Source organism: Cinclus cinclus, chromosome 11 (assembly GCF_963662255.1).
Source record: "Cinclus cinclus chromosome 11, bCinCin1.1, whole genome shotgun sequence".
NCBI lineage: Eukaryota > Metazoa > Chordata > Aves > Passeriformes > Cinclidae > Cinclus > Cinclus cinclus.
Genome location: NC_085056.1, coordinates 1932974 through 1948111, shown reverse-complemented (window position 1 = coordinate 1948111; position 15138 = coordinate 1932974). Strand labels below are relative to the sequence as shown.

The following is a 15138-nucleotide window of genomic DNA, read 5'->3' as shown; positions in this document are numbered from 1 at the left end:
CCCAGCTGGGGGACAGAGTCAATATTGACAATGAAATAATCATCATTAACACTTCACAAATTAAAAAAATTCTGTTAAGAATCACAAGATTTTTTTAAAGAGCACAGAAGAAGTGGAAGCAAAAGTTTTGAGCAAAACAATTTGGTAAAGTGGGATTTCTGTTGAGGAGGTGAGAATTCAAATAGCCTTTCATAATTCTGTAGATTGGGCCACAAAATGTTTGCATTTGCAGCCTTTTGAGGGCCCTGTTTTCAGTTCTGAAAGAGATTTCAAGGGGGTTTCACACATCATTTGTGTGTGAACATTCTGTTTCCAGGCTGAGTTTGTGAATTTGGTTTTGTACATGAAGTCAGTGTCTGTCACCTCAGTGCCAGCCCTGAGACCATTTCAGCCCTGCAGGACTTGGTGTGCCTTGGAATAGGTGATGAAAACCCCAAATTCCTTCTTGAGGTATAGCAGAGAAGTTTCTCTGAAAATTCCAGCTCTGTCCTGCATTCAGAAATGGGAGTTTATAAAGAGACCAAATGGAATAAAGGCATTATTAGATTATCTGTCAGCTCCTCTTTCTTTATCCAGGGTTCTGGTGTTTCTTTGGCTGCGGAATGAAAAAAGAAAAAAAAAAAAAGCCTCTCAAAACTTGATATCTGTAATTCCTTGGAAAACATGACAGTGCTTTCCAAAAATCTCCTAATTTGTCACAAAACTTGTCAGCCTCAACCTCTTGAGGTTTAATTTTATTTTGCCTTCTTGGCCACACGGATTTCATGGAGAAGATTTCTGTGATCTGATATTTATCAGCAACGTAAGTTGATATTGGAAAGAAGAGCTGGGATTTTTTATTAATAATTCTGAATTCCCCCAGGATTAGGAGGAGGTGGCATCTTGCCTTAAAGAGCTCCCACAGCAGAATTCTTGTGGAATTTCACATTCCATGAGCGTTGCACTCGGATATTGGGGAGCCAAGTGCCCAGGAATTTGTGGATAAATTGGGAAGCAGTTCCTGGCTTCCAGCATGTAGAGAGGGAAAGGTCACTTAGGGAATTAAACCAACAATTGAACATCATCCTTTCTGCTGTGTTCTGGAGAGTTCTAGAATTCCTGCATGGATGGGGTGGAATTCATTTATAAAACTTTTCAGACTGACCAACATTTGAACTTTGTGGATTCCTTCTCCCCACTGCAATTTTTCTAAAGTTAATGGTCTCTGATGAAATATCATTTCTGAGAGTCCAATAATTCAAGTGAGAGCTGAGCAAGTAGCAGCTGATGATTTAGGGCTGAGAAAAAGGATGGAAAAAGTGGTTTGGATTTTTTTTTTTTTGTTTTAAATTGTAGTGGTGCTGCTTCAAATGTGCCTGTCAGGCTTAAAACAGCAAAATGAACTTTTACAAAGAGGTGGTTTTGAATTCTTAAAGAGAATTTACACTGAAAATCACATTTGAGGTAATAAAGCTCCTTCAAGTTTTAGACAAAGCTTTCAGGTGTGTTCCCAGGTTTGATATTTTACTTTTTTGCCTGGAAATTGTACATTTTCCATTTCCCTGTGAACTTGGCTCAGGATAAAAGTGAAATCCTTTAACGTGGGAGGTTTGCAGGATTCCTGTTAACTTTTAGCCAAATGTGGATAAACAGTTTATTTATTCCCACTCAAGTTAATAAATAATTAATCAAGTTAATAAACTCACCAGTTTATTTATTCCCACTCAGCTGAAACACTTGTTTTGGGTCAGAGACCTCAGGGAATCCTTTTAGTTCCATTCAGAATCAGCATCCTGTAACTGTAAGGGTTGTTGGGAAGGGGAAAAAAAAAGAGGAATAAATGGGAATCAGACAGGATTTGGGTTTAGACACAGGTTAGGGGGGCACTTAGTGGTCTAATTACTGTCTAAGAACATTTAAAATCAATTATAACATATCAAAATGTGGGTTAAGCTCCTCCCTTGCCAAGTTCCATAGATGAGAAGAATTCCAGGGAAAGCAGAACATTTAATTCCATGGCTCCATGAGCACAGCCAGCTATTCCAGCAATAAATGGAAAGGTGTAAAATGTGGAATTTGCTTCAGGCCAGACGCCTTTGTAGGGCTCATCTTTGCTTTCTGCCTGAAGAAACAATTAAAAAATTATTTTATTTCATAAAAGTGGCCAGGTTTTTTACCTCATGGATGTTGGAAAATAGGATAATGTTTAGTGAAACTCTTAAAATTTTTTTTTATCTGTGAAGCAGAGCACTGAGTTGGGAAAGCCTGTGTTACGCACAATATATTTAATTTATTGAGCAGACAATAAACAGAAGGGGGCAGAAAAGCCTTATTTATTCTTTGGGGTTCCAGCCTGGCAGAATTTAAATATTTTGAATGGGAATTTAAAAATCCAGCAGCAAAAGCAGTCCCTGGAAACTTTTCCTGTAGGCTGGGGAGCTGATTTTGCCAATGCAAGAAAATCAATGAAGAGGGAAGCAGGTAATCAATTAGTGACAAAAGGGACATGGTTTGGAAATAACAGGGATTTAAGTGGTGTCCTAGAATATTTTTTGTACCAGTTTAGAGCAGCTTAAATGCAATTTAAAAGAATTTAATTTAATTTTAACTCAATTTTTAAAAAATGCAAATAACAACCAGTTTTGCTCTTGGAAAAATCATGCAATAATTGAAATTTAAGAGTAATTTAAAACACTCGAATTTGACAAAGAAATAATTAATTTATTTCAGTGGATTTGGAGGGCCTCAGTTTTACTTGCAGCAGGGTGGAAAGGAGCAGTAGAGGGATTCCCAAGGGTGATCCAACCTGAGGAGTTGGAATTGCTGCTCCTGGAGGTGTTTTCCAACCTCTGTGGCTCTGGAGCATCTCCCGGATCTCACTGAGCAGCAGCTGCCACTCAACAGCTGCATTTGCACCTCTAAAACCCCTTGGAATGGTTCTCCAAGCAGCATTTTCCTTTTTTAATTTATTTTTTTTTTAAGGAATTGTACATTTTTGCATATCTCGAGCTCCATCTCTTTGTTCCACATAGGAAATCTGCTCCAAATAACTCCTGAAATTGTGTTTTTCAACTGCAAGGGAAGAGCAGGATTTCTTTAAGGTGCCCTCAGGGGGTCTGGAAATTCAAGATTTAATCCCTGATTTCATTCCAAGCATCCTTGGAAAATCTCTGTGGTGCTGGCAAGGGCACAGAGCTGGCTGGGAACTTTGGAAAAGCAGAGTTACCTGTGGGAATTATTCCCAAACTCCTCAGAAAGAACTCGGGAGTGTTTGCAGGACCCTGATATTGTATTTATTTAAGTGAGGCTTCACTACCTGCCACTAATTCCTTGAAATCCAATTTATAAACCCTGCTTCCTCCACCCCCAAGATTTTTATTCTTCAACCAAATTTCTGCTGGTACCAGAATTTATCAGAAAATCATTTCCTTGTACTAATTCCCGCTCTTTACTCCTGTTTCAAACTGTATTTTTCATACACCCAGAATTTCTGTTGGAATCAATAATTTCCCTGCTGAGGATCAGGGCAGCTCCCTCATTTCTGCAGTGCTGCTCCTTATCTTTCTCAGGAAGTTAAGGCTCAAAGAAAGGTAATAACTGGAAATTTCTTCCCAGAATGGCTGAAAACAAGATAGCTCTGCTCTTGTATTTTTATATTTATCTTCCAAAATGGTGGCATTGACCTGCTGCTTATGGCATGACCCGGCCTTTTCTTGGCCATGATCAAAAAGTAGAAGTCTGATAATTAATTTAATTTCTAGCACTTTTCAATCCTGCTTATGATACATGTGGCCTGCATGGGTTTTCCCTGTTATTTTTTTCCCCTGTTATTTTTTTTCCCTGTTATTTTTTTTCCCTGTTATTTTTTTCCCTGTTATTTTTTTTCCCTGTTATTTTTTTCCCCTGTTATTTATTTTTTTTCCCTGTTATTTTTTTCCCTGTTATTTTATTTTTTTTCCCGGGTATTTTTTTTCCCTGTTATTTTTTTCCCTGTTATTTTTTTCCCTGTTATTTTTTTCCCTGTTATTTTTTTCCCTGTTATTTTTTTCCCTGTTATTTTTCCCCTGTTTTTTTCCCCCCATTTTTTCCCCCCGTTTTTCCCCCCCCTTTTTTCCCCTGTTTTTTTTCCCCCTGTTTTCTTCCCTGATTTTTGTCCATATTTTTTTCCCATTTTTTCCCCCTTTTCCTGTTTATTTTTTTCTTGTTTATTTTTCCTGTTTTTTTCCCTGATTTTTTCCCCTGTTTTTTTCCTGCATTTTTTTTCCTATTTTTTTTCTTGTTTTTTTTCCCTGTTTTTTTCCCCAAAGTTTCCCCCCTCCCCCTGTTTTTCTTTTTCCCCTGCTATTTTTTTCCCCCTCAATGAACGCTCTGCTTGTCCACAGCTTTGTTCTGTGCATTCATTTTGGGGCATGGATCCAATGCCATTTCATGGATTCTTTGCCAGTTTGTGGCTTTGTTGCAGTGTGAGATCCTGGGTGGGTTTTTTCACTCTTTTTTGGATAGGGATCCTTAACTCTACAAGCAGGAGGCAAAGGAAGCAGGTGGCCATCAGGGGGAAGGAGAATTTTGACATTATCTTCCTAAATAATGATGAAAAGATGCAAAGAGGGGCTGTTGGGAGGGATGAACACGAGTGTTAGTGAAAGATAAACCAGGAAAAAAATAAGGAAAGCACCACATTGTACAACAATATTTGTGATATTTAGATTTTTCTCCCTGCTAGGGATAATTGTGATATTCCTCCACACGTGAACTGTACATTTGAATCTTAATTTCAGCTGGGAAATATCAGAGTTTAAGGGCTCTTTCCTTAAGGCTGCAGAGTTTTCCAGCAGGAATTCCAGCTCCTCTTCCCATTAATTCTTCTCCATGAACTGATCCCTGGGAGCGAGGACAAAGGCAAGAACCTGTCTGAAAATCTCACTCCAAATCATTTTCAGGCTTTTAAAGGAACACTTTTGATCCTCGTGGAAGAGAGAAATGTCAGCTCGTTCCTTGTGCCTGATTTTTCTCTCTCTCCAAGTGGAAAGCTCAGCTGGGAAGAGGAGGAGAGGATGGTGCTGGCATTGCCAAAAGTTCTTTTCTGTGCTGGCTGCACTCTGGCTGATTGGCAGTTTATTGGCAATGGAACCCCAGCCTTTAAGATGAATGATCAGATGTGACTCACACATTTTCCATACTGAAAATGACCTTTGGCAGCAATTTCCCTATGCAAAACTATAGACTGGCCTTTTGTAGTTAAAAAACAAAAAACAAAAAAATTAAAAATTTAGAGGCTAAATATGCAATCATTAGTTGGTATGTTTATTTTTTTAGGAATATTCTCACTTGTAATTTGACAGATTATTTAGTAAACTACATTTAAAAATCTGCAGGTTGCATGCATTTTAGGTTTTTTTTTTTTTTTTTAGAATTGTGTCCAAGAAGAAGCAAATTGCTGCTCCAGTCTCTCCAAGTCCTAATGCTGCTGGGGAAAGGAATATGTGAACACAAATGGAAAATTCTGGGGCCTGTGCAGACACTCTGGGTCTGTGAAACTCCCCCTGACCTTTGGAATATTTTCCACCCATCTCCCCCCTGAGTACTGGCAGCACTCAAAATTGCTTCCCTTGGGATCTCAGGGAATATCCAAAGCTCTCCTGCTCCTTTGTGTTTTCTGTGTTTCAGTCCAGAAGGAATGGTTAAGGTTGTTTCATCTTCAGAAAGAGGTGCAGAGATGGAAGAAAGGGATTGGAATAATCCAAGGATGCGCTTGGCTCTCAGGAATTTTAATGGATTTTTGTCATCTTGGCCCAATATTTTGATTTTATGTAGAATTCCATTTTTAATTTTGTTTCTATTCAGCAGATTTCTAAATCAGTCTGAAAATGGGGGCTAGAACATCTCACAAGGAAGCAAATTCTTTCTCACCTCCACAAGTCCCTGCCAGGAGGGTGCAGGCAGCTGGGAATTGGGCTCTGCTCCCAGGGAGCAGGGACAGGAGGGGAGGGAGAGCCTCAAGATGCTCCAGGGGGAGTTCAGATTGGACAGCAGGAAGGATTTCAAGCAAATGTGATAAAAATGAACATTCCTGAAACAAAGCAAACCCCCCCCCCCCCCCCCAGTTCCTTATTTTATGCCAATTTTTAGTGCTAAGGCTTTTTTTTTTTTTTTTACTTAATAAAAGCAAAATGCTAAGGACTTTCTAAATGTAATTTTATGACATTTATCTCTCCAGTTGAAATTAATTATTCAGAGTCTTCATTAAAAAGAAGCTTTGGTAAGTGACATTTTAAACAGGCCTTCAGAAGTGATTGCAAGGGAGATGGTGACAAAGAACAATATCTGAAAGGAAGTGTAAAATCCTTGAACATTTTAAACTGTGGGATGTGAGAACTTCCAGGAGAGCAGTTTGGATAATTTGGGAAATGTAATGAGCACACACAGGTTGCTGCTGGCCTGGGAGCTGCCAGCACTGCCACATCTCCCTGTTTCATCAAGTCTTTGGTGGGGTTTTTAACTGTTTGGTGCAGAGAGAACAGATGCAAGTTGGCTTTTTCAAAAACTAAAACTGTGGGGGTTTCCCCTTGAACAGGTGACTGGAAGTGCTCTAAATCCTGATTCTCCAGAGAATAACAGGAAAGAAACAGGACCCCCTGTCATGTATCCCTTTTCCTTTTCCTTTTCCCTTTCCCTTTCCTTTCCTTTCCTTTCCTTTCCTTTCCTTTCCTTTCCTTTCCTTTCCTTTCCTTTCCTTTCCTTTCCTTTCCTTTCCTTTCCTTTCCTTTCCTTTCCTTTCCTTTCCTTTCCTTTCCTTTCCTTTCCTTTCCTTTCCTTTCCTTTCCTTTCCTTTCCTTTCCTTCTCTCTTTCCTTCTCTCTTTCCTTCTCTCTTTCCTTCTCTCTTTCCTTCTCTCTTTCCTTCTCTCTTTCCTTCTCTCTTTCCTTCTTTCTCGCTTTCTCTCTCTATAAAACCTGAGCTCCACGTGCACATGAAGAGCTCTGGCCGAGCCTGCACTGCTCTGGGGTGAGCCAGACCTCTCCAGATCCTCCCCAGGTTTGCAGTGCAGTGATCTTGGATTCCCTGAGGAATCCCATCTGCTGCAAGCAGCACATGCAGTCCCTGACAGTGGGAGGCAGGGCTTTGGAGCCTGGGGCTTTTGGAGCCAAAAAATCTGGGGTCAAGCATTTTATTTGTGCTGAAAGTGGGGTCCATTCATCGTTAGCTCCATGACAGGGTCTTATCTTTCCTTGATGATGGATGATTGGGCACTTCAGGCTTCCACAGACGTGTGAGTGTTCAAGTGTGTGCTCTGCTACAGCTGAAGGAAACGCTCTTGCTGTCACCAGATTGGCTTAATTTGTGTTTCAGCAATTAGCCAAGGGAAAATAAATGATCCCCAGTCACGTCTGGGATGTTGGAGCAGTGAAAACAAGAGTGAGCTGTTTACTGTGAGGAGCAAAGGGGAACTAAACCAAAATTTCTCTCCTTCAGTCCTCCCTGAGCACAGCAGGAAGAGTTTAAGTCTCAACTGCAGCCCTGGGGATATTGAGTGGTGGTGTGGCAGTAATGTGAATAATGCCTGCAGACGGATCAGGTGCTATTAGCATGTGGAGACAGTGTTTAATTCAGATTTCCTTTTGCAGTCCAGTGCAAGCTCAGCACCTCTCGAGTTTTTCCTCTCCATTGTCATCAGGAGTGGCAAAAGAAACTTTTTCTGGTTTCTCACACCCTACATGATTTTGGTGTTTGGTTTTGGGTTTTTTAATTAACTGCGAGAAGTAGTTTAGTCTTGTTACTCAGTTACAGTCTGGTCCTGTTTGCTCTGATCCTTCCTGTGCTGCTCCTCTCCCCACCCTGCAGGACAGCACACACCTTTTAACCATGCTCATCATCCACTTGTGCAATAAATCCTTTCAGATTCTCTTTTCCTAGGAATTACCCTACTGGAGCTGGTGCTTTACCCTGTAAATTGGCCGCAGTACCTCTGCAAACTCCCAGATCCTCTCAGAAAGAATTTGGTGGAGCTGTGATTTACAGACTTCCCCCTGTGTGTCCTGAATTGATGAATTCCTTGTTGCTTCCCCGGGGGTCGTGGACTTTGGTATAATTCCATTGGAGCCATCCATCCTTTGGAAAATTCGGAGTGCTGGAGGCGGTGCTGGTGTCAGACTCCATGGATTGCTGGGATCAGCAGTGTCAGGACAAGGTCCAGAGGCCTTCCTGGATTACTTAAACCAAAAAAACCTCTCCATGGATTATTTATAAGCTTTTCACCTTTCCATTCCCATTCCCTCTGTGATTAGTTTTTTTTTTTTTGTTTGTTTTTTTGCAGCGTTGTCCCTCAGACCACGGTGATCCTCAACAACGACCGGCAGAATTCCATCGTGGCCAAGATGGTGGGGCAGGAAGAGCCACTGAGCAGAGCAGCAGATTCCCTGGAGAGCATCCTCAGCAAGTGAGTGCCATTCCCTGGAATCCTCCCTCCTCCCCTCCTTGGGCTGGGCCGCTTTCCAGGGCAACTTGAATGGAAAAAGGAGGAATGCTCCAGGTAATAATGAGGGAAAGATTGAACCCAGGCTTGGACAGGTTCTCTTGGTTCCTTCTTGATGGGAGAGAACATCGTGGAGGAGCTGGGGTTATCTCAGTGCTAGGTTAAAGAAGGATTTCCCCTAGCTGTGGATTTTTACGTGGGTGCACAGTCCCGTGGGAACATGCCAAAATCCTGTATTTAACCAGCTATTTAACAGGGAAAACTTGTCTAAAGTGATTTTGAAACAAGCAGATCTGGGGATTCTGGGTGGAAAATGGTCATAGTTAATATTTTTTTTTTATAAATTACTCGGATATTTCTTTTGTTTTGCACGTGGAGCCTAGACTTTTCCATTGAGGCAGACACCTAAAGTTTTTTATTCCTTCTGCTATCTGTGACCCAAAGGACACAGTCTTAAGCTGCACCAAGGGAAATTTAGGTTGGATAGTAGGAAAAAGCTTTTGGTGGAAAGAATGATAAAGTCCTGGTATGGTTTTCCTGGGGAGGTGGTGGAGTGCTCAGAAAGAGATTGGATGTGGCACCCAGTGCCATGGGTTGGACTCAATGATCTTAGAGGTCTCTTCCAAGCTCTGTGAGGTTTTTATTTTGCTGGATAGCACTGAGTTCCACAGGAGCAGAGAGCTTTAAAGGGGTCAGTTTTACACAACACCTTAATTTTGTGGATTCTCACTTTTAATTCCCTCACAACAACGTGCAGGGCCATGATCTGAACTCATGAATGCTGAAATTTGGGTATTATTCCGTGCTTCTCTGGAGGTGAATTGTGTTCCTTGCCCACAGTGTGATTTTTATTTTGCTGGATAGCTCAGAGTTCCGCAGAGCAGAGAGCTTTAAGGGAGTTGATTTTACACAACACATTTTTTTAGCCCTCACAACAAAGTGCAGGGCTGTGAGCTGACCTCAGTAATGCTGGAATTTGGATATTCCATGCTGACTTTCCTGCTGAGGAGATGTTCTCTGGAGGTGAACCATTGAGTCATGCCATGTAGCATTGGGACACTCATGAGTTTGTTCCTCACACAGGGTACAGTTGAATTAGTGATTTGTCTCAGTCTCTTCTGCCTTCACTCAGAGCCAGGATTAAAAAATACACGAAGGAAATGGATTTTTTTCATGTTTGGGCTTGATTGTTTATTAAATCTTATCTAAAGTACCGAAAGTTCAGCAGCACTTTTAGCTACCTGCTGAAAGTGAGCAAAATGGAGATGAATCCATCTGCTGCAAGGTCTTTTAAAGCTACACAGTCCAATAGAGAACTAACACCTATATTATTTATCCTTTTAACCCAATAATTAACTTCCCATGACCCTCAGTGTGGCCCCAACTGTCCAACCAGAAACTACCATGAAAAAGAAGGAAGAAGAACACCAAGAAGGAGACAACACCCCAAATCCTCCATCTTGTCCCACACCTATTACTGTATTATAAAAACCTCACATTTAAAACCCTTCACCATCTGAAATAACACACTTGCATTTTAACTACACACCCATGATTTTAGCTCCATCACTCAGATATGGAATCCTTCTCCAAGGCCTCAGGTCAAAAGCAGTGTTCTCCTGGGGGTCAGTGCCACAAAGCACAAAAAGCTCAACAATCCCTGGTTTTTGTGTTGGGAACGAAAAGGATTTGACAGGAAGGTCTCACAGATCTGTATGTGTAACAGGAAGATCTTTGAATGTGGAATCTGAAGAAGGAATAGAAATGATAGCAAGTTTTTATATAGAAGAAAAGAATTGCTGAGCCAGTCTTACTGGGTAACTAAGAAGCCAAAGGGTAAAATGAGTTAGAAGGGGTTTTTATGGCTCAGAGCAAAAGATAAATCCACCTCAAACTAAAGATGTTTTTACCAAGCAAAAAGATTTTCACGGGCAAACAAGAAAGCCAATGTTGCAAGTAGAGAAAAGATCTCAGAATTTTCCACTGTGAGAAAACTGAAAAACAACTTCTAGCTTAAACTGTAACATACTAACATTTTGTGATTGGCAAATAATAACATGAATATGGTACTGTTAGTGATTTATGATGGGCTGTTGTTATAGTTAAAGTATTGATTGGTTAGGTATTACAATGCTCTGTAAAGAAAATTATATAATGCATTGTAAATAGAACTAGAGGTGGGTTCAGACGTGATGGGAAAATAGGAACACGAATATGGTAATGTTAGCAGTTACAATGGGCTGTAGGTAAAAGTTTTGATTGGTTATGTATTGCAGTGTTCTGTAAAGAGAATTATATAATGCATCGTAAGCAGAACTGCAGCTGGCTTCAGAGGTGATTGGAGAATAGTACCATGAATTTGGTAACGTTAGCAGTTCTGATAGGCTGTAGTTAATAGTATTGATTGGTTTCCAGGTATTGCAGCGTTCTGTAAGGAAAATGATATAATGCCTTGTAAGCAGAGCTCGAGCGGCTTCGGAGGAGCCCTGAGCTGGGGCTGTCAGGCTGTGGGCTGAACTCTTGTCACCCGCACCCCCCGAATTCCTGCGTCCTTTGCACACGACAAACATTCCAAAGAGCCCCACCCGGAGCCCCCAGCCCTCCTCGGCCGTGCCCTTTGTGGCGGCTCCGAGCCTGTTCCTTGCCCGCAGCGCGGTGCCGGGCCGCCGGCAGAACACCATCGTGGTGAAGGTGCCCGGCCACGACGACAGCCACAACGAGGACGGCGAGAGCGGCTCCGAGGCCAGCGACTCCGTGTCCAACAGCGGCCAGGTGGGCAACCAGAGCATGGGCAACAACGTCACCCTCATCACCCTCAACTCCGAAGGTACGTGTGCCTTCCCGTGTCTTTTACGCGCTCGCAGCGTGCGCGCTCGCTATCTCCTTTCTGTTCTAAATCAGTCTGAAAACGGGGGCTAGAACATCTCACAGGGAAGCAAATTCTTTCTCACCTCCACAAGTCCCTGCCAGGAGGGTGCAGGTAGCTGGGAATTGGGCTCTGCTCCCGGGGAGCAGGGACAGGAGGGGAGGGAGAGCCTCAAGCTGCGCCGGGGGAGTTCAGATTGGACAGCAGGAAGGATTTCAAGCAAATGTGATATCGTAGATCCTGCAGATCTACAGATCTTGTAGATCCTGTAGATCCTCCTGTTAGGAGTGGAGAGCAAATATCCTGGGAAGGATGGAAAATCCTGAGTTCTTTTGGGAAATGGAGGTCATCTCTAGGAGACATGCTGTAAACTTGAGATTGGGCCCATCCAGGGGGAAATTCCTCGGAACAGGGATAGGAGGAGAGGGAAGAGGCTCAGACTGGTCAGGGGAAGCTCAGGGTGGACATCAGAAGGACTGGGAATACTGGGGAGAGTGGCTGAAAAGGAGCCCAGGTGTGCCCAGGTGGGCAAGAGGCCACTGTCACCTGGCTGGCACCAGCCCTGGCACGGCCACAGCCCCAGGGCAGGGATTGTCCCCTGGGGCACAGCTGGAATTCTGGTCAGGTTTGGGCCCCTCCAAGACACACATTGAGGGGCTGGAGCGTGTCCAGGGAAGGGAATAGAGCTGGGAAGGGGCTGGAGAATTCCTGAGGGAGCTGGGAAAGGGGCTCAGCCTGGAGAAAAGGAGGCTCGGGGGGAATTTCTGGCTCTGCACAACTCCCTGACAGGAAGGGACAGCCCCAGGTCGGGCTCTGCTCCCAGGGAACAGGGACAGGAGCAGAGGGAACGGCCTCAGGCTGGGCCAGGGGAGGATCAGGGTGGACAGCAGCAGGAATTTCCCCATGGAAAGGGTGCTCAGGGATTGGAAGTGCCCAGGGAGGTTTGGAGTGCCCATCCCTGGAGGTATCCCAGGAATTCCTGGGGGTGGCACCCAGAGCTCTGGGGACAAGGTGGGGATTGGGCACAGGTTGGACTCTGATCCTGGAGTTTTTTTTCCAACCTCAGTGATTCCCAAATTTTTACTGTTCTGTCAGCTATGCCAGGAGCAAAGCTGCCAGCATCAGGAGGATGTTTGTTGTGCAATTCCTTTTCTGCCTTGGTCTGGCACAGATTTGCACAGACAAACGTGGTGTTTGACCCACTGATGTGCATGTAAATTCAGAAGAAGCACCTAATCCATTAATGTCTGCAGATCTGATTTCCCTCAGACCTCTGGAACACTCATCCATTCCAAATCTCTGAGATTGATGAATGCTCTGAGGATCAGATCAGTGACCCCCCTCCACCTGCCCTTGCCCTTGCACGGGAGGGAATTGCTAATTCACCTGCAGGGTGGCACAAATTCAATTATTAATAAAGGAAGAGATGGAGAATAACAGGGCTGGTGTGCAGGGAGAGGCAAAGTCACAGCAGCCCTTGGCTTTCATCAGCTGGGACAGAATTCCAGGGGGCTCTGAGGTGTGCAGAGGTAAAACCTGAGGGGCTGATGATGGAGATCCCAGCCCAGGTCTGACAGCAAACACCAGGACAGCTCCACTCTGTCATCCAGGCTCTGGAAAGCAAAACTGAACTGTGTTTACAGTTGGGTTTGTCTGACACTTAGCTGTGGATATTTTCAGGGTTCAGGGAGTGGATTTCTATAAAGGCACTGTTTGCTCTCTGCTGGTTGCTTTCATGTAATTGTGATAATTTAAAAATTAGTGTTATTGCATTTCTGTCCCTGAAAAATAATGGCACAGGAGCTTTGAGCTCAGTTACAGTAATGGTGCAGAACAGGGCTGGGTTTTTTTGCTGACTGAACACTGTGACTTCATCCCATGTGGTTTTTCAAATCCAGTTAATTTTGGCATGCATGTGTTCTTCCTGTGAGTTTTGGAGTGCAGCATCCTCTCACTTCAAACACAGCAGTGCATTGTATTTAACTGTGAACATTCTAATTAGGCCTTAGAACAATGAGCATTGTACAGTTCAGTTCTTGTGCAGAACAAGGAGCACAGGAAGAGAATTTTTAGTTTCACCAATACTGGAGCAGGAGAGCCATTGAGTGTTTCACACTAAACATCAGGAAATTTTTATTATAGTGGTGCATTTTATAGTGGTGTATTTTATAGTGGTGTATTTTATAGTGGTGTATTTTATAATGGTTTATTTTATAATGGTGTATTTTATAATGTTTGCATGGGATGGGTCTGATGGCCCAATGTTATTTTCCTCTTCAGTTTTCACACATTGCACTTGCACCTTCAGGGTGGTAAGAGAAGGAGAAGTTGGGTCTGTTCAGTTATTTTGAGACTCTTTTCCTGTGCTTTCCAGAGTTCTTGTGCATTTTGAAAGTTCTGAAGATCTGGAACTGGGTTTCTAAAATGCTGCAGCTGGTCTTTAGAGTCCTCCTTGCACAGAACTTCACTTGTGAATCAGTTCTTTGGGCTGCAATTCTTTCATACTCATTTTCTTTCGTAGCTCTGAAGATGTTGAATCATGGAGTGGTTTGGGTTGGGTTGGAAGGGACCTTAAAGCCCATCCAGTTCCAACCCTGACACCTTCCACTGTCCCAGGCTGCTCCAAGCCCTGTCCAGCCTGGCCTTGGGCACTTCCAGGGATCCAGGAGCAGCCACAGCTTCTCTGGGAATCCGTTCCATGGCCTCCCCAACCTCACAGGGAAGAATTCCTTCCCAAAATCCCATTTAACCCTGCTTTGAAACCATTGCCTGTGTCCTGTCCCTCTGGTTTGTGATGCAGAGTTGGAAATGTAAACATGGACTTTTGGAGCAGATAAGGGGAGGCTGCTCTGCCCTGGGTATTAATTAAGGGATGACTGAAGTTTTTTCCAGAGAAAACTCCTCAGTCACGTCTTGTCTCCTCCACTTGGCATCTGAAGCAGTCATTTGATAATGGCAGCATTAAACAGCACTCAGGATTTGCTTTCCAAATGGGAATCCAAGCAGCTCTTTGTCCATGGCCCAGACTTATCTGTGCTCAGGATTTTCCAGCCCAGGGCAGGATCAGGATCAGATCTCACACGTGGGATGAGCTCTTGGAGCTCTTTCCTGCCAAGCTGCTCAGGACAGGCACAGGCAGTGAGAAGGAGCAGAACCTTTTGTACCCTGAAACAAAACGATGTGGAGCTGATGTGGAGACACTGATGAGGCTTCAGGGCTTGTGAAAGCCAAAGAAAATGATAAAAATTGAATTGCTTTGGGTTTGATTTTTTTTTTTTTCTGTTATTTGGAGCCAGCAGATGAACAAGTTTCTTGCAGGTGTCTGTCACAGGGATATTTGGTGTTAACACTGGCCCACCTCCACCCAAATATAACAAAGATATGTTAAGCAAGGAATAAAGGGCAAAATCCGAATTAGCAATCTGATTTTCTGCCATGAAACACATTTTTAAAGAACCCTTTGAGTCCATAGATTTTAATTTTCTGAATTTTATTTGGATCTTTTTTCATCTGAACTTTTTATCTTCCATAAGTCATAAAACAAGGGACTCTCTCTTGGATTTCACCAAAACTGAGGCTTATTCTTCACAAACCTCACTGGTGTTGTACGGAGGCTGAAGAACCTCTGAGTGCAGGGGCTGTTCCCAAAATACCTCCTGGTCCTGAATCCACAGGGGCTTGAGAGTGAGCTGGGGCTTGGTCTCCTTCAGCCACAGGCTTTGTGTGCTGTGGAATATTTACCTGGAGCATGAGATTCTTCTGGATTTCAACTGGAATTAGGGCAGGGTTAGGTGGGATACTAGGAAGGAACTCCTCCCTGT

General features: G+C 43.2%; 1 protein-coding gene across 4 annotated transcripts in view; it reads left to right on the top strand.

The window, feature by feature from the left end:
• BANP (BTG3 associated nuclear protein) overlaps positions 1-15138 on the top strand; it is a 121534-nt gene that overhangs the window by 17275 nt on the left and 89121 nt on the right. For all 4 annotated transcript variants that reach the window (XM_062499821.1, XM_062499822.1, XM_062499820.1 and 1 more), the window contains exons 5-6: positions 8293-8415; positions 11103-11278. In XM_062499821.1, the coding sequence (XP_062355805.1) occupies positions 8293-8415; positions 11103-11278 (299 nt within the window). The remainder of the gene's footprint in view (positions 1-8292; positions 8416-11102; positions 11279-15138) is intronic.